This window comes from Spea bombifrons, chromosome 4 (genome assembly GCF_027358695.1).
Source record: "Spea bombifrons isolate aSpeBom1 chromosome 4, aSpeBom1.2.pri, whole genome shotgun sequence".
NCBI classification, from domain to species: domain Eukaryota; kingdom Metazoa; phylum Chordata; class Amphibia; order Anura; family Pelobatidae; genus Spea; species Spea bombifrons.
The window spans coordinates 54225396-54247339 of record NC_071090.1 but is presented as its reverse complement, the minus strand read 5'-3'; the positions used below and the strand labels follow the sequence as shown (position 1 = coordinate 54247339).

The 21944-nt window shown below is 37.5% G+C and overlaps 1 protein-coding gene across 1 annotated transcript in view; it reads right to left on the bottom strand.

The window, feature by feature from the left end:
• Positions 1 to 291: 291 nt before the first annotated feature.
• Positions 292 to 21944, bottom strand: part of CFTR (CF transmembrane conductance regulator) — a 55246-nt gene continuing 33593 nt past the window's right edge. Inside the window, exons 12-27 of the mRNA XM_053464441.1 lie at positions 19431 to 19525; positions 19039 to 19125; positions 15697 to 16429; positions 15246 to 15374; positions 15094 to 15131; positions 14754 to 15004; positions 14179 to 14258; positions 13290 to 13440; positions 12568 to 12795; positions 11484 to 11584; positions 10753 to 10995; positions 9765 to 9920; positions 3699 to 3788; positions 2597 to 2769; positions 2085 to 2190; positions 292 to 1002 (exon numbers count right to left, since the gene is read on the bottom strand). Coding sequence (XP_053320416.1) covers positions 796 to 1002; positions 2085 to 2190; positions 2597 to 2769; positions 3699 to 3788; positions 9765 to 9920; positions 10753 to 10995; positions 11484 to 11584; positions 12568 to 12795; positions 13290 to 13440; positions 14179 to 14258; positions 14754 to 15004; positions 15094 to 15131; positions 15246 to 15374; positions 15697 to 16429; positions 19039 to 19125; positions 19431 to 19525 — 2868 coding nt within the window. The 3' untranslated portion in view covers positions 292 to 795. The remainder of the gene's footprint in view (positions 1003 to 2084; positions 2191 to 2596; positions 2770 to 3698; positions 3789 to 9764; positions 9921 to 10752; positions 10996 to 11483; positions 11585 to 12567; positions 12796 to 13289; positions 13441 to 14178; positions 14259 to 14753; positions 15005 to 15093; positions 15132 to 15245; positions 15375 to 15696; positions 16430 to 19038; positions 19126 to 19430; positions 19526 to 21944) is intronic.

Here is a 21944-nt window from a genome sequence, read left to right as displayed (position 1 = left end):
ATATATAGAAGCACGCAACTTGAAAAGGCTTTACTTCACAGTAAGGCAAATCCACTATAGACCGTCTACAAAAATAAAAGAAAAAATATAAAAATACCCGTTCAGTTACATCAGATTATGTGGGGATCCACAATACAGTTTAAGGCCCCACAGAACTTTAGTCTGTCCTTTATATATTTTCTATAATTATGTTATTACTTGTTTATAACCATTTTCAATAATACTAATCTATTTTATTCCAGTAATCAGGAAATGTGCATTTATCTTTTCATGGCTACAGTAGGCTAACAAAAAAAAAAATTTCTGAAATGTGGTAGTTGTTAGGGTAACTAATGCCTTAAATTTGATGTAACAAACCAAAAATAAAATCCCTGCTAAATAATAGAAATATGTTATAAGAAACATTGGCAGTTTACAAAAAGAAATCAGAGATTCAGTCTGTTATGACATCATTACATGGACATCATTATGCCAGCATTTGCCTTTTCTTCACACATATTCCATTTTTTGTATTGAAAAAAAAAAGTTACATTGTCAGAGCAATAAAAAGAGAGTGTGACTGAGTGTCTCCAGTTATGTCTGCCTAGTCGTGTGATAATGAATAATTATCTAGTAAACTGATGGACAGCATTGAGATTTCTATGATATATAATAATAAACATATTTTAGTGTTTGTTGTTTTGTTTTTTTAACACTTTCATATGTTTAGGAGTAACATTGACACTTGTAGCAACTGCCATGGATACATATAAAAGTATCCGTATGATCCCACTTTACTTTTGTATTTGTGTGTGCTTAGAGTCTCGTTTCCTGAGCCTCCTCTTCGGTTTCCTCCTGTAAGGCAGTGATTTTGGGTCTGGATTTTCTTTTGCTGGAGTTTCTCCGATGTAGAGGGAATAGTTTCAAGCGATCAGAATGACTAATGGCCTGTTTAAAGTAGCTCTTTTCGTTCATTAGCTTCTGAATAGAATCATACTGTCGCACCGTGTTCTCTTCAATTACCTACATAGCAAACAAGAATTTGTTGAATGTTAAAGTATAAATTACATCTATTTCTGTGGTGATATATAGTTCCAGTTTTTACACATTGTAGCACAGTACAATGGTATCCACTGGTGTTCTAAAATTAAATGTGATGTTATTCATATATATATATATATGCTCCAGTTTTCAATTGTGTATGGCATTTGCTTTCAAGGGGAAGCCATCTTCCTTTTCTAACAAATGAATGCTCAGGTAGCAATCGCAAGGTAAAACCAGAATAGTTACCACAGTTTCTAAATGACATTTAAAAAATAGTCAAATTATAAAAAATCTACACAGTAAATTCGATTTACTACGGGTTAGTAGCAAGGTGATCATAAAACTGTCTTTCTTTCTTATTTTTATTTTGATGGGGGTTATTATTTGTTATGCATTTATTATGCATCTTCTATTCCTGTTCTTAGTCCTTTAATACGTTATTGGTTTGTGTAAAGAGATGAGGCACCGGAAGATCCTTCTCATAAATAAAAATCACCTATCAAAAAGCCAGAAAGGTGAGAAGACCATATCTTACAGACAGCATTAAGATCAAATGAGGAACAACTGCATCCCTAACAAACTCCAATGACTTCACAGATGGTCAGCTGGATACAGCCTGTCCTCTCTATTCTCTATCGATGACATACTGCTCTTAAATATAGAGTGAAAAGAAAAGGCTGACGTCAACTATAGCCAGACAATCATCTTTTACCTTCTTTCACCCCGCTGTATTAGTCATATTTACTTTGCTAAGAAAATGATTCATCATTTTAGATAATGTTTGATTTCCTGTCACATTTACCTATTGTTAATTAGGATTTCCTTAATGTTATACATGTTATTGTTTCCATTATCTTAAAAAAAAACTTTTCATGCCTTTCATATGATTAGACAGATGAATGTTTAATTAAAAAAAAAGTACAACACACACACATAAAGTTACAGATTTGCAGGACAATAAATCATAATGTTTCTGGACAATGAGAACTCTGTTTACAGAGCAATGAGCACTAAAGACGCCAAAGATTTTAACATCATGAGTGGTAGTGACCTGATCTTACCAAGAAGAACTGGCATTCCAACATGGCCTCCAGTCTGTGCTCTGACAGTATTACAGTGCAGTTTGCAAAAGAATGTTTTAGCGTTTTCCTAATGATCTGAAACGTTCTGTAAAGAAAACATGTATTAATATATATTATTTTTCTGGTGTTTTTTTTTTTTGGATTGAGATTCATACTATTTGTTATGTCCTGTCTACCCATTGAACAGCGCTACAGAATTTTATGGCGCTATATAAAACAATAAATAATAATAAATAAAATAAATTATCAAATACTTAATAAAATCTGTATGAATAATCTCCTGAATTTATGTCAATCTACTGTAAAACCATAGAAAAATTGGGTACTTGATATCTTAAACTCCTGTCCCAAACCTAAATCCCCTGTGTTTCTGTAGCCTTTACCTGCCGTAATTGCTAGACACAGAATGTCTCTGTTGAAAAAGATACTGAGTATCTGTACAGTTGTAGGGGAGTATGACATGAAAGCTTTAATTAAAACTGTGCACTTACATGGGATCTAAATGAGCACTAGGTTCATCAAGGAGAAGGATTTTGGCTTTACTGAGGACAGATCTTGCCAAGCACACAAGTTGTTTGTGTCCATGGCTTAGAACACAGCCACCATCCAGAAGAATGAAATCCAGTTGGCCCGGGAACTGCTCAATGATCGACTTTAAACCAACCTAGGTCAACATAAAGTACATTAAGAGTGATAAGCAATGCATACCTCCAATGGTATAATCAGCACAGATAATGATTTTCAACATGGGATATTAAATGTAACTATGCTATTTTTCAAGCTTTTCAGTATCACTGAAAAAAAGTTTTTGAGGCTGTGGCAATACGATGTATTCATTTAGACATATTTTATTCCTGCAAGTACCGTATGTATCTTAGGAAAGCCATGTTAGTCTGGTATCGTAGAGTACTGCAATATACATTCTTTTTATTGGACTAACATTCCATTTGAAGGGCAAGTTTTCAAGATGATCAACCTCCCTTTATGAATATTGCTTTTGACTTGACAGAGGTTGATATTCTAGAAAAGCTCATCCTTAAAATGGAATGCTAGACCAATAAAAAAGTATTTTATATCGCAGAACTCATTCTTTCCATCATTCTTGTAAGTAAAATATATACAGTTATTGTGTTTAGCCAAATAGTTTCCATAATAAATGTATCATAAATGTAAAGCTATGGTAACTTTAGTACATGGGAGATACTGAGATAACAAAGCATGTTGGTTCATTTGAAAGTTGGAGCTATTAAAAGTGGCATCTTTTGAATGGCAACAAGAATTTTGCAAGATTAATCTTAATCCCAATCTGGCATTTAAAGGACAACCTACACCAAGGAGCTAGAAGGGTTTCTTTCTAAATCTGCCAATGTACCATGACGTTATACGTCCATGAAAATATTCAACTGTCATATTTATGAACTTGTTATCCGGTCTAAAGAAACCTGGTGGCAAAAAATCAGCAAACCCTTTGTTATTTGTTTATTAATTTACAATACAGGCCATTGTCACTACGGATCATTTTGTAATCCACGATGGAAGTTTTGTAACACACAAAGTCGCTTGTCGTTCATCAGGTCATTCAGATGTAGTTACCTCCTCAGCAACCCTCCAGATTTCTTCATCGTTCCATTTTCCATAGGGGTCGAGATTTTTACGGAAAGTTCCAGAAAATATGAACACTTTCTATTTGGGGGGAGAAAAAAAACAATGTTGAGGAAGAAGGTCTATACAGAACTCTAAGAGAACTGTACTATTTCTCTAACCATTTAAGATGGTGAATATGTCTGGGTACAATTATAGGTTATACCTCTTCAGAAAGCACAGCTCAATGCTTGCCAACACGTATTACAGTAATCTGAAATGATTTCCTACTTTATTTGAATGAAGGTGATTGTTAAAGACTTAGTAATACATTATATTGTTTCACAATTTCATTATGTGCCTTGCATAATGCTTTAGGTGAATAGGGGTTCTTCATGTTAACATGTCGTGTTTCTGGACTCGAGTGATTTCTGAAATGTGTAATTTTAACACTAAAAGAAACTATTTAAAGGTTATTACTAGGTTGATCACGTCCACTTATATTTCATGTATTACATAATTTGGGTTGATACTTCGCTTTTGAATGGAAGAGCAGGGAATGTTGCGGCTGCCATTTGAATCGTAAAATTAAACATAGATGTTTTCTGAAATTCTTTTCTATGATGCAGTTTGAAAATATAAGCTAATATAAATAACTCAATACATTCTTTGCACAGAATAAAGGTGAGACATGTACAGGGTCATTAAACTGTATTAAATTATAGACAAAAGCACCGACACGAAGGCCACAGCACTTATGGATCACTGTGAAAATTTATTTTAAGGTTAACATAATGTAATAAAATCAGCAGCCCTGGAATTGATGTAAGGACATGGAATGACCATTAAATATATGCGTATAGTTGGTTACTAGTTACACAGCAGGAATCTGTCGAATAGCCTACTAATAAGACATTAAAACAATTCTGAATCAACACACGTTAGGAAAGACAGGTCATAGGGTTCAGGTTAAGGAGGCTAGGTGGGTGAGCTTAGAATAGGACATTATTGAGCATGAAGAAAGGGCTGCCCACTATAGTTTAATACAGTATTTCAGGCTAGTGAGAGCTGAGCTGTGCTCTGTGGATAACAGCCTTAAAGTTAGCAACAGGTCTACCTGAGTACATGGAAATTCATTAAGATGCAGAGTCATAGCTACAGGGTCCTGGTGGGACTTCTGATCTACCCCTACCAATGATCCCCCTACAGCAGGATTGCTCCTTGTGTCCCTTGGTTAATCCAGCCCTGCCTGTTAGTCTGCTAACACCCATAATAATCTCAAATCTAAAGACAAAAATAAGAAAAAAATAACATTGCAAAAAAAAGGCACTCAACATGCTGTATACCTCACAGATATATATATATATATATATATATATATATATATATATATATGTTATTTTACAATTGTGTCATTGTATGCTGACGCTTCCAAGTCTCATCCAATAAACTATTTGCATTAAAGATTGGCTTGTAAACGCTGAAAAATTGTGTGTTTCTTATGTACTTTTCATTTATTTTTACTTCCAGGAAGGATAAATAACCTTGTATACAAAAAAATAAATCTGCAAGTTTATTGGGATTTGTTTCCGAGCAACAATTCTGCGAAATTAATAGTGAGAGTCATTCAGCAATTTAATAATAATATGGGTAATTATTTTATGTTGGCAAGACATTATAGGTTCGATCTATGTAAAATCGGCCTTTTAATACGTGAGTCCACATGATGCCAATAAGAACTAGCTCTTAAATAAATAACAAAGGTTGGCGTAGAAACTGCCAGCCATAATCCCTCAATTGGCACCTTTTTTCTGTATTCCACCTCGAGGCTGAGGACAAACATCCCCAAATGTTACAAGTAACTTATTGAAAGCATGTTTCTTGGTAAAGCAAAAATACATTGAGTCAGACTCGCTTTCTAATATTCACCTAACGTCACTGTATAGATTTCAAGACGAATGCACGGACCCTGTTTCCGTCTAAATAAATACAAGGACCCTCTAATATTCCACACTGTTTAAAATACGTGGATTTTAACTCAGCGGCACCAGACTTTTACCAGGCTCTGGCCTATTCCGACTGGCCCAAGTGCTGCAGTAGTCACATAACAGGGAGCATACTGAGCAATAAGACGTCCAGCGGTGCCAATTTTTAATGGGCCAGCTAACATGGAGATCACCGATGGCACGGTCCTTCAAAGTTTCCCTCTGGCTCCACACATACTTAAAACATAGAGCATTGAGATATGATGTCATATGCCAACGTCACACAGTAAGGACAGCAGTGCGGAGTGAGTGGCTGGTGGCACTGCTACGGGTTAGGCCTAGGACAGCACTAAAGATAACACCTTTATGCCGATAAGGAAATGCGCAATGTCCAGTTATTGGATCATAGCATAAAAGTTAAGTGTTTAGTAATTATGGAACAAGCCTCCTCATATGACGTACGAGGGGTAGAGACGTATGTAATACAGAGATATATACAAAAATATAATTCTACATAACTGTAATAAAGTATCTTTCACGCTGAAAAGCCACATAAACAAATAGTCTGACTTTTTCATGTATTACTAGGTGTGAAATGGCTGTGGTTGGTGTCCTTGTCTGAAGCCTGTCATACAGGGTAACAATGACGTAGGCCAGCGCTGTGTTCATAAGTAAGCAATGCGGCAATAATTTAGTTAATTTGTATTTGTATAAAAAATTAGAGCATTCCATACAAAAGGGCCCTTCCTATTTACACTACAAACTAAACATAACAGGACAAAGGCAGATTGTGGGTTATGCATAAAAAGTTATACTGCCTGGTGCAGAGTGTTCTCATTATAATAGCAAGCGATGGAACGTTCCTGCTGATCGGACCTGTTGCTATGGTGAAAATACTACTTTGGATCAACACAACTTCCACCGTGTCCTAATCCCTCCAAAGGTGCTATACCGCTAAGCAAAGGAAATACAGTTTAGCAGATCTGGCATTTTATGTTTTCTGTTGAAGATTGAACTGCATAGAAACACACATTTTGGTAAGCTTTTTTCAGTGTTTATGGCAATAACCTATTACTATCTGCTTTTGTGTCACGGCAATTAAGTGTCCCTGGCAAAAATATGAGTGAAGTAGCATTTGATATGATTACATAATTATTTCTGGGAAGGGGTTGGGCATTCAGTTGTGCTAGCGATGATGTTTCTAATGCTGCATTTAGTTACCGAACACTTCATAGGGGGCATGTTAAAAAGACAGGGCCGGGGTCAGTGACTTCTAAATACATAGACACATTGGACAGTTACCTAGGGGGCCCATGTTCTTGGAGCCCAGTGGTGAATCATTGCTGCCAGAATGGACTGGCCTACTGGGATACGGGGAAATTTCCTGGTAGGCTGCCTCACCTGGAGCAAGTCTCGAGGCCAGATATCCGACTATATGTGCAGCCGCAAACGTAAAAGAGATCTTCTGATCTCCCTAACTAGACCATGAATCCATGAATGACTGTCCCACTGAAAATGGTTAGGAGGTTTCAGAAAGGTGTTACATTCAGCAGAGTTGGTGGAACAACACTGTGACATTTTTTGCGTGACGTTCTTGAATAGTGTCTTCACTTAAAAAAAACACTGACAAAATTGTGATCTTTCTAAATACGTTAAATAAACTTTAATGAAGTAGCACGCCGTGTGACAAGATGTATGTATCAAAACTGAACAAACCAGTCTGGGAGAGAAGACTTCCTGTTATTGCAGCCAAGTCAATCCAGCTCTGATAAGGGTAAATTAAATATGAGCGCCTAATGTGGTGTTCTTTCAGCAATATTTGCTGAAGTAATAAGTTAGTATGTAGCTGTAGCTTAAACTCTGCTTAACTAATATAAACTCATGAATATTGGTTTCCTTTCATTCAATACACAATACCTGTACATCAGCGGTTTGCTAATAAATAGGCTCACTGTATACTTTATAATGTCCTGAACAGCCAAAGATTGCTCAGAACCACGGCTGGCCTGTATGTAATCTAAGTGCTGGGGCAAATCTTATGTGTGCAATCTGGGTGCTGGGACAAGTTCTGTGGATGCCATCTGGGTGCAGGTCCTATGTGTATGCGTCTGGGGCAAGGGCTGCCAAGGTGTCCACCACCCTGGCAACTATCTCCAGAGGTGGACTGACTCCCCACCATTGGAGGAGGGATAGTTAGGCAGATCATGGATTTCCCTCTAAGTGGCCCAAAATTAAGGGAGTGCAAGGACTGCAGACTTCTGTTTCACAGCTCCCTCGCAAAGCGTGACGGTCATTGTTGCTGAGTGCTGAGGCAAGTCCTGTAGATGCAATCTGCATGCTTGGGCAAGTCCCATGTGTGCAATCTGGGTGCCAGGGCTGGCCTTTGGGGTGTGCGACCTGAGATGTTGGCAATTTAGGGTTCCCATGCATTATTGTATTTACACCTGCAATGCTTTGTTTCCATGTGTTGTTTATTTGATTTACACCTGAATGAACTACATTTGTGGGTGGCACACTGAAGAAGGGGCAAAGGGACATTGGGGGTAATAACAGGGGCAGAGGACAGCTGAACACCTAAGGCCACAGGCATGCCTTGAAAATGGCCTGACGCACTTAAAAAGATGAATATCAGTACACTATATTTTGAAGGTGGTTCTCTATTATGCCTAAAGAAGACTTAAAACAGAAGATGAGTGAATGCACCAATACCAAGCATTCAACAACACGGACACAATGTCATACACAGCACTTAACATATTTATTGAACCAACTTTCATTTAAAGTAAATTTTAAATTATAAACATTTAAATTCTGGATTCTGAGTGGGTGTATTCCATATTATTATAAGTGGCTGTCGGTTCAGTTTTTAACTGCTTACTGGGTTTGTAAAAATAAGACGCGTTTATTTACTTGAAAACCTTCCCACTTCCTCAAGGAAAATAAATATTTACTTTACAAAATTTCCATTCACACTTCAGAACATGTTATTGCTGTCACCCTGCCTTCTGTATCTCCATGGCAGAATAAAATATATAAATCATGATAAATGTAGCTAATTTATGGAATTTTATTGACCCGGAGAACCAGAGAAGTGGTGCGTCACCCGGCAATCTCCGAGTCAAACCCGGCGAGTTCCCAGGTATGCTCATCACTCCTGCATCGCTCCTGTCCATTTCATCCCCTGATGTGCTTTTTTCTAAAGATTTTTTCAGGGTATGAGTGTATCACAGTTTTAGAAAGCCCTTAAAGTTACAAGTTTATGTGGATACTGAAAACATGTTAACATTGTGTAGATATATTATTCTTCTAAATGCCTTATGTGTTATGTGTACAGTTTTCAATAGGTCCCAATTAGATAGTTGGTAAAACCTGGCCCTTTCCACACTCCCTCAAATAAAAGTGTCCATTTGGGGCCGATAGAAATGTTGCGAGGTAGTTACATATGCATTTGATATGTTATTACCGCACCAGGTTTACTTGACCAATTAAACAAATTGTCAACGTCAGCGTCTGATAAATCTGTGATACTCTTACCAGTTATTTGTTTCAAGAATAAAGGATTCTTTTTGGAGCAAATTGTATAATAAAGGCATCTGGTATGAAATAGTTAAATGCTAGATTCTGGTTTTAAAGTACATCTAAAGAGCAAAGACCGTGCTTTGATGTTGTAAAACAAAGGATACCTTTCCTTTATTTATTTTTTCCCCAGTGTGTGTGCATGCGTCATTATGCTAAGGTCGACTCCTGGCAAATTTGATAATAAAACACACTTCTGGAATTATAAAAACACATATGCTTATAGTATAAGAATGATTAGGTTACTCCCAATGACATGGCAATTCCTGGCTTTATAAATCAATTCTACTTTCCTCAGTAGCAAAAGAAATCACAATGATTAACAACATATTACATTACATGGATCAGGCATGAGTTCAGCCTGTGGTTCTAGATGTCCACCAATGGATGAGATGCAATGCATGATGGTGAATATTTAGAGCAGTTACCTTATTCAGATCTCTGGAAGAGTAATAAGGGATATTGGAACAGTGATAATAAGTTCAAACAAAAGATCTCTAGCATCTGCAGCTCTTACCTGTGGTACAACTCCGAAAGCTTTTCGCCATTTTTGGAGAGGAGTTGTGTGCCAAGATACTCCATCAATCTGAATATCCCCTTGTGTAGACAGCAATCTCAAAAACGCCGAGAGCAAGGTGCTTTTTCCTGAACCAGTTCTTCCTAAAAGGCCCACCTAGAATTCCAAAAATTCAAACTATGAATGTCAGGCATACATTTTAAGGAGCACTATACCTACAAGAGTCTACAGATTAAAGGAAATGGGAAAAAATGTGCTAAGGCAAATGTGCTCAACTTTAAATAAAAATGGGAGATCCAATAGATTCTGGGACACTAGTTTCTGAATCTAGTTTTTACTAGACAACATATATTATCTATAATATTATATCTGCTGTATTGAGGTAAAGGGTGGTCACACCAAATATTGATTTGATTTAGATTTTTCTTCTGTTCTCTCACTTTGTTAAATGATAGAAATATTAATATGTCTAATTTTGAAAGCTTTCTTACTTTATGCCTTTTTTCACACCTGCCTAAAACTTTTGCACATGTGTTTCCCAACAATAGTACATTCACATTAAAGGGAACTTATTATTTAGAATATATGCTCAGCTCTCCTGAGGGAGGATTGCAGTTGATAGAAGGATTACTAGCAGTTAGTTACTCCTAGCATCAGTTTCCATACATAACAGCCAACCCTTTTTCTAATAACACTTGAAAAGAAGGGTGACAGGGTTCCGCTCAGATACAAGTATTGCCATGTGGCACCAGAAGAAAATATTATGTACACACATGGTTGTCCCTTCTTTTCGTCCCATTCTTACAAATGTTGCCATGGTATATACATAATTGGGGTTCTAATACATATATTTCTTATTTTAACCTGCCAACAAAGGTACATAGGTTTCTTTAGTCTGTATGAATATATATATATATATATATATATATTCAGAACTCATTTTACGAATACAGTTTTTTTACCATGTGTATTAAGATCTGCACCTTACCCTTTGGCCAGGGCTGATATTAAAAGAGATATTCTCCAGCACAGCATGGCCTCCATCCACATATTTTGCAGAAAGGTCTTTGACTGTCATTTGACCTCCAAACGGCCATTCTTGTTCTTTCTTTGCATACTCATTCTCAATTATTAGAACCTCAGACAGTTTGTCTTCTTTAATTTTGTTTTCGTGTTTCAGATCTTCTCTTGGGATGTCAATAAATCGGAAAATTCTACTAACTGAACGCATCTAAAAAGAATAACCCAGGAAAATGTGTTCATTGGAAGATATGATAATAAGTTATCCCATCATTTCATGTATTATTATAATTGCTGAATTGTTTTATATTATAATACAATGTTTTATAACATTGTTGAATTTTCTCATGTCTTAAGTGATGGAGCTAAAATATACATGTATGCCAAGATGTGTGATACATCATTGACTTTGTTTTAACAACTATAGATCTGTATACGTTTTCCACACCAAGTAGTCTCAATTATTGATTAACGGGACAGTGTAATGTCCCTGACAGCATCAGCAAAAATAATAATAATAATCCATTATTCCAGCCTATCAGTGGCAGAAGGGGTTTCTGTGCGTGCGCATAGGGGGTCACATTAGATTCCAGGCAACGTTCACAGAGCCGGCAATGGGGCTGGCTGGTGGTACAGCAAACCACATCTATCTCCTGCACGTAAAATAAATAAAAAATGAATAACAATTCTTCAACTTACCAAACTGTCCACATCAATACTTGAGTTTACTGCCCACTGCAAAGTATTCATTATATTCATAGCTAAAGTTAAGACTATGCCAACCTTTTCTCGTCCAGCACCTGAAAGCACAACAGAGAATTATGTTAAACATAAGAAGCACACCAGATGTGCTTTGATGTTTAATTCATATGCATTTTACCTCTAGTAATACTTTATTGTCTAATGTTACATCATTTAACTCCACTCCCATCTACCTACTTCGAGCAGGGTACATAGCATAAGAATTTGTAGAATTTAAACGCTGATGTTTTGCATGTGATTGGTTGCTTCAGTGAATTCAATTGGGGTACCACAGCGCCCATACTAATGCTTCACGATTTCTTCTATAATGAATCCTTCTATTGGCATGCAGTAACATGCATTGAAGCCATGCAGAATGGACTCCCAACGTGCATTTAAAAATACGATATTACAGACTAAACCATCCTTTTAATTACAGTATACACCTTTCTGTATTTTTGTTTTTATTAATACTAACATGCATGAAAACCTGCAAATACTGATGTTGTCAGACATTTTGAAACCAAATGTAAGCACCTCCACCTGATACTGTATTGTGTGTTTACTTGTACATATAACCACAAGCATACCTGATAATTTTCCAGTGTAGGCTACACATATCTCTCTCTCTTTGGATGGAGTAGCTTTACAAACAGGCAGGCTAACCATGTGTGGAGTTAAGGTAACCAGTACACAGGGCATGACTAGCCCTACACAGCCTTGAAATAGCTGGGAGTAGGAGCAGGTGGGGAGTTGGCATGGCCAAACACCACTCCCTTGCACTTAGAAAGATGAAGGCAACCCAGAGGTCCCCAGGTCAAACCCAAAGAATTCACAGGTATGACCACAAGGGCAGCTAGAGCAACAAAAACATTAGTCACCATCTACATAATGGCTTGCTCCTGTTTAGGAGCCTTATTGTTAGGTCACTTGGATTACTGGTTGCCAGCATTCCCCTTCAACAATAATAATAGGAACTTTTGCTACACTGTCCTGGCTTAACTATCTGAATGCAAGGGTATATATAATGTTTTTTTTATACCTGATGTTGCAATGGAGATGAAAGTAACAGCACAGAAGAAGATAACAAAAATCATTTCAATTGTCATCTGGAACCAGCGCAGCGTGGACAAGTAGAGGAACCAGTTGGCTGTATGTAAATTTAACCCTTTGTGGAAGAGGGTTTCAAAATACGGCTGCCTTCCAAAAGCTCTTAAGGTCCATAAACCCTTTAAACTTGTTATCAGGTGAGTAAAAATTGGGCTGCGAGCTGTAGAAAAAAAAGAATATGACACATGACCAATTCCTGTAAAGGGCTAAAAAAACTTTAATCATTGGGAGCATTAACTAATCACAATATAGCATATATATATCAATATATCATTCCTAGTGATCGGGAATGGAGATTGCAACACAGGCCTTCTCGTCCAACATCAGACCTCACAAATGCTCTGCTGGATTAATGGGCAAACATTCCCACAGATACACTCCAACATCTAGTGAAAACCTTCCCAGAAGAGTGGAAGCTGTTGTAGCTGCAGAGAGGGGACCAACTACATATTCATTTCTGTGTATTTAGAATGCAATGTCATAAAAGTCCCTGTTGGTGTAATGGTCAATAGCTTTGTCAGTATAGCGTGTGTGTGTGTGTGTGTATATACAAGCTGACTTCCTGAAGTATTTGAAATTCTTTTCTTACAGAGGTATGCAGGCAATGTATTTAAGATGAAATAAAGGGAAACCACAAGTTTAATTTGTCTTTACCTTCAGATTCCAGTTGTTTTAGCTGCTGTGATGTATGGAGGAAATAGGATCTGAGTAAAACAAAAGCAGCGATGACAGGAATGGTGGCCAGGAAGATGTAGGGCTCCAGAATCGATACCACAGTGATTGCCCCAATCACAATAAGGACCAACTGTGGGGGGGACAGAAAAAACTAAACCATGACTGCAAAATGTGCAATTCCACTTAGACGATACATTAATTTATTTCTCCACTATGTTAAGCACATAAATCCTAACAGCCCTACGAGTTTAATCACATAAAAACAACAAACAAAAATTAAGAAGCAACAAGCTATCATGGCTTGCTTTTGTGTCAAGTAAGTGTTCCCGAAAATATAAAACATTTCTTTGGGAAGGCTTTAGCCACCCGACAGTACTAATGAAACAGTATAGCTAGATAAGTCAGCATGGATTTAACCTGAGCATGAACCCGATACTTGGCTTGTTAAGAGTACATGAATGAGCGGTGGAGTTGAGTAAGCTCTTTAGTTCTGTTTGGTCATATTCATTTGAAGCTGGTTTGGTCTTGGCTTGAGCAGTGCCAAGGGCCAGCTCATCCATCTTAGTGAAGCACAATTCCCAACTATTTAACTTTCAAGGTACCCAACAATAAACCTTGGAGGTTAAACTTAATTAAGGAGCACTTGCCTGGTGTCTCAGAAAAGTAGGATAGCAGAGGATCAACACTGGGCAGCAGGGATCCCGAACAAAGACCACGATTTCTCATATGGGACATACTGTATATAATTACTATGGTATCTTACCCTTGTGTGACAATTCGAAAATCATAGAAGAATGAATTGACAAACAAGTAAAGAGTTGCGGATAACATACCTCTGCCATGGTTCAACAACAAAAAAACAACTTACCTGTATGAAGTCAAATATTGTAAGGGGAAGCAGGTCATCTAAAATTGTTATGTCTTTTGAGAATCTGTTGAGTATCCGCCCTATAATGGATCAACAAACAAAAGAAGATATTTAGAGAGCATTAATATATGTCCTGGGAAAAAGAGTAGTGATTCTTTAAAGTGTGCCTTAGATATTGATAGGGAATTAATTGCAGTGGGATATTTAAGAACCTCATGCTTATCCAATGGCCATTTAGGTGTTGCTCGAAATTATTGGATTGGTGATATCCCTCCCTGCCCTCTAACTCTGCAACTGGTCTAAATGTTGGTATTAACCAAAAAGCAAACACAAAAAAAACAACCACTTATATAAATCCACAACACAATTTTACAGACAAATATTCCATCTATGTTAACTAACAAAATATTGTTTTTTAAAGGAGGAAATAAAGTTCTGCAGTTACCTTAGTCCAGTGACTAGGTGTAGACTTGCAGTGTGATAGCAAAAGAGAAAGAGAACCAAGGAGTCACAAGCTTGATTGGCACTTTGGAATCTTAAGACATTATTACTCCTAGTCTGATGAAGTAACTCACCTGTCCTCATTGTATTGAAGGTGGACATAGGAGCGTGTAATATAGCATGTAGCATCTTCCTGTGGAGCACCTTGGAGACAGTAATAAGGCTGTGCACTAAAGGCAAGCCTCGGAAAATGCCCAGTGCTAGCAGGGAGTCCGCCACCCCAACGTATACGTAGAAAATGTAGTAAGCACTAGTAGTGGTGATAATTACAGGGTCCTTGCCAGTTGAATTCCCATTGCTTGTCCTATTGTCTTCAGGAGCATTTCTAAGCACAGTGGAAGAAAGAGTGTCATTAACTAATAAGAAGTGCTGAATTGTTATGACAGCAGTATGTATAGTTAATAATGTACTTACTCGCTAATAAGCCATAGCCCAACCAGGGAAGCAGCCACCTGCAAAGCAATAGCAAAATGTCATGATATAAATTTTATTAGTGTTAGCTGTTTGGCTGTGCTGATAATTAAAAGCCTATAGTGAACAAAAACATACACACCGTATTTACTTACCTCAACTAAAAAAATCACTAAACAGAAGATGAGAACGCAAATTAAATTCTTGTGCGCTGCAATGTATCTGAGATACGTGCTCCATGTGGTGGTTGGCGTACTACTCTCTGTATCATCTAAGAAACACTCCTGCAGAGGACACATTCAAGTATAATCAGGTCATTGTTATCACTACTTTACAATTGTGCATTAGCAGCAACATTAAACAGAAATACAGGTTTTAGAACTATATTAAATATTTGCATGTGTTCATTTGTTGATCTAGGTCATACACGTATACATCTACTAGATACTTCAGGCTATTCATGTTTTCTCTTTAATTGTTGGTGTATATAGCACCATCATATTCTGCAGATCTGTGCAATTCAATTTATTATTCTACATAGGGATTTGACATTAATTTATCCTTGAAAAATAATGAAATATACACAAAACAGCTAGAATGTTTTACCTTTAAATCTTCTTCATTAATTTCTTCACTGATTTCAATAACACTATCTTGGGAAGAGCGTCTGCTGTAAATGTCTATATCTGTTGACAGCTTGGACTGGGGAGCCATCGACATTTTCCGAATGGATGCACCGCCTCTTGCGTAAACATTTGGACCTTGGGATATAGATGTTCCAGTCATTAGGTTCAACACAGACTGTCTTCTTCGTCCTTGAAAATTGGGCCCTGTGTTAAGAATGTTGCTCCTGGGTAAAATTGCTTCTCCTTGTTCGGAGTCAGGCACCAAGGACAATTTTCTTTCTCCTGGTTCTGTAGTGGATTCTTCTTCAATTCCGCTCATTTGTTGCTGAGCTTTTTGCATGATAGAAAATTTCCTGCTTGATTTCCGAGCGTTAATAATTGAGTTTTTTCGTTTTTCCATAAGTTCTGCAGTTTGCTTAAATGACTTGTTTTTAACATCATTTTTGACAGCTGTTGGGTCACTGTCAATAGAGAACCTTCTAAGAGTTTCTGTCAATATTGAGTTTCTTCTTTCTGCACTGAAGTGGTCAAAAGCATCAAAGCCCATCAACTGAGAGCTGAAGTCTGGTCGTTGTTCTTGAAGTTCAGCAAATGTCCCATAAAAGTAACAACTTCCTTCATGTAATAGTAGGATTTTGTCAGCTTTCTTAAGCTGCTCTAATTTGGAAGTGACCAGAATTCTAGTTTTGTTGGCCATTAGCTTGCAAACACAGCTGGAATAAAAAAAGAAACAGAAAAAAATAATAATAAACTCATAAATTATTAACAGAACCACCTAATTTGTGATATATTAAGTAACTTTGTGCTCATAATGTCTCATATGTTACCCCAATACTTCATTCCTTTTATTTTTAATTGGTTTACATAACTAAAAATTATTTTCCATAGTGTAGCACTCCTGACCCACAAAACGTATTTTTATAAATAGAAAGTGACATTCATATAAATGCATAGCACCTCTTTTTAGTAAAAGTTCATATATTCGTTAAATACGTGCTACTCTAGTTCAGATGCTACCTTTGTCTTAAACATTCCATAAAAAGAAGGCAGTTTCTTACTATTGCACTTACCTTAATTACAAATATGAAGTGAATATTTGCTTTCCATACACATAGGAATTTGGCCAAAGATTAGATAAGAAACTAAACTCCCTTCAAGTTCTTATTAGCTGTAGCTCATTTAAATATATTTTAGACATTTTAGTTTATTCAATGTGATTTTTGCACCAAAGACCAGAAACATTAATTAGCTCTTTTGGATTATGCAAAATAGGCTACAAATATAATTTGTCTAGTTTTAAGAAGAATAAATACGGTAAATCAAAACGTAGACTGTTAGTGTGAAGGAACCCTCCAAAACTATTAGTAAAGTGGCTTAAAACAGACATGTTCACAAATGCATGACATCTCTAATGCTGGGGTGGACTAAAGCCCATATGCCTATGGCCAAGCCTGGCAAGCCATTGCCCACTGGCACTCGTCATGTTCCTTTATTGCTTCTCATGCACGCTGGCAAAGTGTAAGAGTGTACATGTGGCTGCATGTATCTAGCAGGCGACTACACACATATGATTTATAGGCCGCTCGTCTTAAAGTACCAAGTCCAGTTTTAATTACCAGTCTGTTCCTGTATAAAAGCCTGAACTTCTGCACCCTGGAGAAGAAGTGTTAATGCTTTATAAAATGTGGGATTAACTCTGTGTGGAGAAATGAGATCAAAGAAGGTAAATTTAATGTTACGAGCTCTTAAATTAGATTTCTTCGTTTACATACTATTAATAATAGTGGGTTTATGTCAGCACTTATTTAGATTAATCCTTTAATCTGATTATGCTTTAAAACCATGAAAGCAGAAACTACACTTTTTCTTGTATACTGCTTTAATATTATTACGTGAAAATTACAATTTTTGATGTCTAACCACTGCTCAAAACACCCCCCACAACTATGATTAACCTTAAACTGCTAGGACCCCTACATGGGTCTCAAGAAGTCCCCTCTTCCTGTCTCCCCGTGCCGGTTAAAAATTGTTTAGAAAGGGCCCTTCTGATCTGGACCCCTCCACTCCAGGTCCAAAGGGTCGTTTCTAAACTATTTTGAACCAGCGCGGGGAGACGGGAGCATATTGGGGCTCACGTGACGTCATGAGACCCTGCAGTGAATCCGAAGCTGCTTGCACAGTGTGAGCAGCTGGTGAGGAAGCTGCAGGAGCGTGAGACGGTAAGGGGGGGGGCGCTTTCAGGAGGTGAGATGTATGTATTTGTGTTTGTATACATGTATGTATGTATGTTTAAATATGAGCATAGATGTGTACATAGATGTGTGTGTGTGAGCATGGGAGTGTGTATGTGTGTGTGTGAGCATGCATGTGTACTTGTGTGTGTGAGCATGCATGTGTACTTGTGTGTGTGTGAGCACACATGTGTAATTGTATGTGTGAGCATGGATGTGCACTTATGTGTGGGTGTGAGCAGGGATGTGTAATTGTGTGTGTGTGGGCATGTATGTGTTTGTGAGCATGTGTAAGTGGGGTAAAATAGAGTGTGTGTGTTAGTGAATATGGGTAAGTGTGTGTAATTTGTGTAAGTGTGTTTACATTTGTTGTATGTTGAAAGGGGGGGCAAAGGTTAAAGAAGGCACAGACAAAATGTTTGCGGACAATGATGGCACAGACCTTCTTTTGAAACCACAAGGCAATTTTCACACCAGGGCCCCGTGGTTTGTAGATACGCCCCTGGGCTTGTTCATGTTATTGTCAATTTTAATGTTAATGATAATTTTGTATTCTGTCTCATTGTAATAGTACTGCAGAACCTGATGTTGCTCTGTAAATAAAATGTATGAAAGACAACAACTTTAATCCCACAAGGCTCTGACCAGTAGACCAAAAGCTTACAATGATGCGGTCTGCAGTCCAATAACAGCTGTAGATGCAGAAGTCTCTGTTGTTTTTCTGCTCAGTAATATGTGGTTTGGTAGCTAGCTGAGGATGATAGGTGTAATAGATTTAGATTTAGATTTATGGGAACACCTGCTGTGTCATGTTGTAGTTAACAAACCACATTTTATAACTGTTATTAAAGCACACTTAAAGCACTTAAAGCACTTAAATGCATACAAGAGCTGAGCGTCCACTTTAATTAACATTTTATCCTCCCAAAAATATCCCCCACATGCATGTGCAGAAAGCAATACCAATGGTTTCAAAAGAGAGCGCTTCAAGCTAAATAGGATAATATGTATTCTTTGTTGGCGGGGCTGCACGGGGCACTGAAGACAACCTTCCGAATCTGGATAATAATGTACAAATGTGAATACTGTACCTTTCAAATATTTCCTTTTCTGTAAACAAGTCAAGGTAACTGAATGGGGAGTCCAGGAGATAGAGGTCAGCATCTTTATATACTGCTCTAAACAGAAGCAAAAAAAAAAAGAATGTTACTTAAGAGAGTCTTAAAACAAGCAAAATTCAAACGCGACCTCATCTGGAACAGTTAAAAACCGTCGCCTAACTAACTTTGTTCATTAAAACGACTAATTTTTCTTTGGCAGTTAGTGTAATTGTTTTGGAGATATTTTTTACAACGGTAAAGTGTAATATAATGGAAATTCCCTATCATTACATAGCTGTCAAATAGTTATAGCTAAATATATAGACATCATTATGACCCCCCAGTGTTCATGATCTATAATAAGTAAGTGGTAAGGGTTTTACCTTGCTAGAGATATCCTGGCCCTCTGTCCTCCACTCAGTGTGATGCCTCCTTCTCCAAGCACTGTATTATCCTTTTCGGAAAATTTTGCGATGTCCTGCGGAAATATTGATGGTGTGGACATAAGCTTTCTGCAGACAAAGTATAGCTGTAAAGTATATTTAGTATTCCTCTGGATTCACCCTATCACATTCTGAAATGTGTTTTTATGGACGCCTTCTGCATAATGCTATCCTAATGGGAAATTAAGCTGGCACATGCACCGCTATGAGTTGGGTTTGCAAAAGATGCTACTGGACTGGGTGGTGGTGAGGAAATTACAGTCCAGATTCTTCTTGCATGATCCCTAACTCTGAGCTGGTGCTCACAAAACAAGCAAAGATGGACAAAGAGAAGGAGGCACTGTACATAATATTTTATAGCTCTACACCACTGGGGTCAGCTCTCATCTGTTCTCACCAACTACCTTTTAGGACCGCTACAGACTTCCCAAGGGTTGACAATGCATGGACAACTGTACTTTAATATTTATAAATTGTTTAGCATTCCCTTGAAATTCCAATCAAATGTGATTGCCACTTGCTCACCAATTTGTACTGCTTGGTACCCAGTCACTCTTGTACACAGGTTTTTACATGTCTCTGATAAAATGTGTTGACCATGCCAAAGTACTGATCTGCACCGCCTTGTTAATCTGTATATACTTTGAAACAATACCCGCTGCATTGTGGTCCTGTGTAATTGGGCTTTACTCAAACATTGGATAAGGGTAACAAGCTTCTAACCAACATAAATTACACGTATTACATAACATTACACTTCTGTATTGCCCCAGTCCCATCCACTTTGCAAAATAGTAATACCTAACTTATTGGAAAGTGGCATTGAGCATGGAGAGTGCCCAGAACTTGAGAACTTGACCCTGTAATAGAGGAATAATTAGACTTAGACAGACTCAGGGGTGCGCAAGGGCACTTGGCGGCAGTAGGTGAAATTCTGGAGCACCTCTTAAATCTCTTTGTTAAGTCACCTTGTACTTTGTCAGATAGAGCTTGACAAATGTGCCCTCGGATCCCCTTGTGTACCTTAGAATTTTAGGCAACTGCATTTCTTAGATTATTTTCATTGTGCTTCATGGGAAATATTAATTTATATAAGAGGTAACCACCTCCAGTCCAATATCAAAGGAAAGAGAACAGTGATTCATCAGAATTACTAGGATAATTATTAGGTGTTAGTTAATCATTTCCTAATTTTACATGCAAAACCTGGCACAGGAAACTCGGAAAGATACTATTAAGAATTAATATTAATTTTCCTCATTAACTTTATCATGAAATATTTTATAATAGCAATAATGCAATATGTGATAGAAAAGGCACATTAGGAACCCTTGGCTATTTTTGAAGATGAAAGAAGTTTACTTATTTTACAAAATTAAATCAGTTTTTCTTCAAATACTGTATAGAACAAATACAAATATATGCTAATATATATCCCTTTAACATATAGGCATATAAAAATGGATCAGATTGCACAAGACCAGTCACACTCATGAACATAGATAGTAATGGCAGAAAAGAAACATTTGGCCGATCTTTTCCGTCCTTCATGTTACTGTGGATGGTTAGAATCTCCGGTTCCATCAATTTATTGTTGGCGGTGCCTATTCTCCACTTAATTCACAAACTTTAGTAAGATAAGTTGTGCCTGGGAGATTTCTGTGGGAAGTACAAAGTGACATTTTTCTCATGTTTTGTGTATCCCTACTATCAGTGAAATTAACTAACTAAGGCAATAGGTAACACACACTTACACACAGACACACTCGCCCCGTACGCAGCCGTTCTTTAGGGCAGCTTCCACATAGTGTGAGCTGCTGCCCTACCATCTAGAGGTCACAGACCCCCACAAACGGGCTGGCTCTGTTCGGACAATTAGGACCAGCCAGGGGGGCAATTGACCACCCCTGAGCAACATCCCTTTATACTAAGGTGGGAAAACATGCCGGAAACATAAAAGGAGAAAATTATGTGCAAAGGCAACATTTTTCCAAATATTGCCATCCATGTACTATTCAAACTTGTATTGTTAAGCAAAATGTATCCATTCCAATGTGTAATGGAGATGTCAGGCAAGCTCACTGCTATAGCAAAGTACATCCTATGCACAGTAAAATGCAAAACTCAACCTCTGACGCCATTTTACTTCATTTATCACAATGGCATGTGAAGGTTAAGGCATACCTTGGCTTCTGTTTTCTAACCAAGCTGCCAAAAGTGGTACATTTAATGGTGCAAAATACTTTTATTCTTTTGACTATTGTTCCGCTGAAATGAAATGTCAGCCTGACCTTTACCCACCGTGGGATAACAGATGATTGGCTTGTTTTCCTGTCGGATAAGAAGGCACCTGGTGGCATTGGATATAATTTATTATCCTCGCATACCTGAACACCCATATGACCACTATTCCAAAGAATAAAATCAGACACATTAACACTTACCCACAATGAT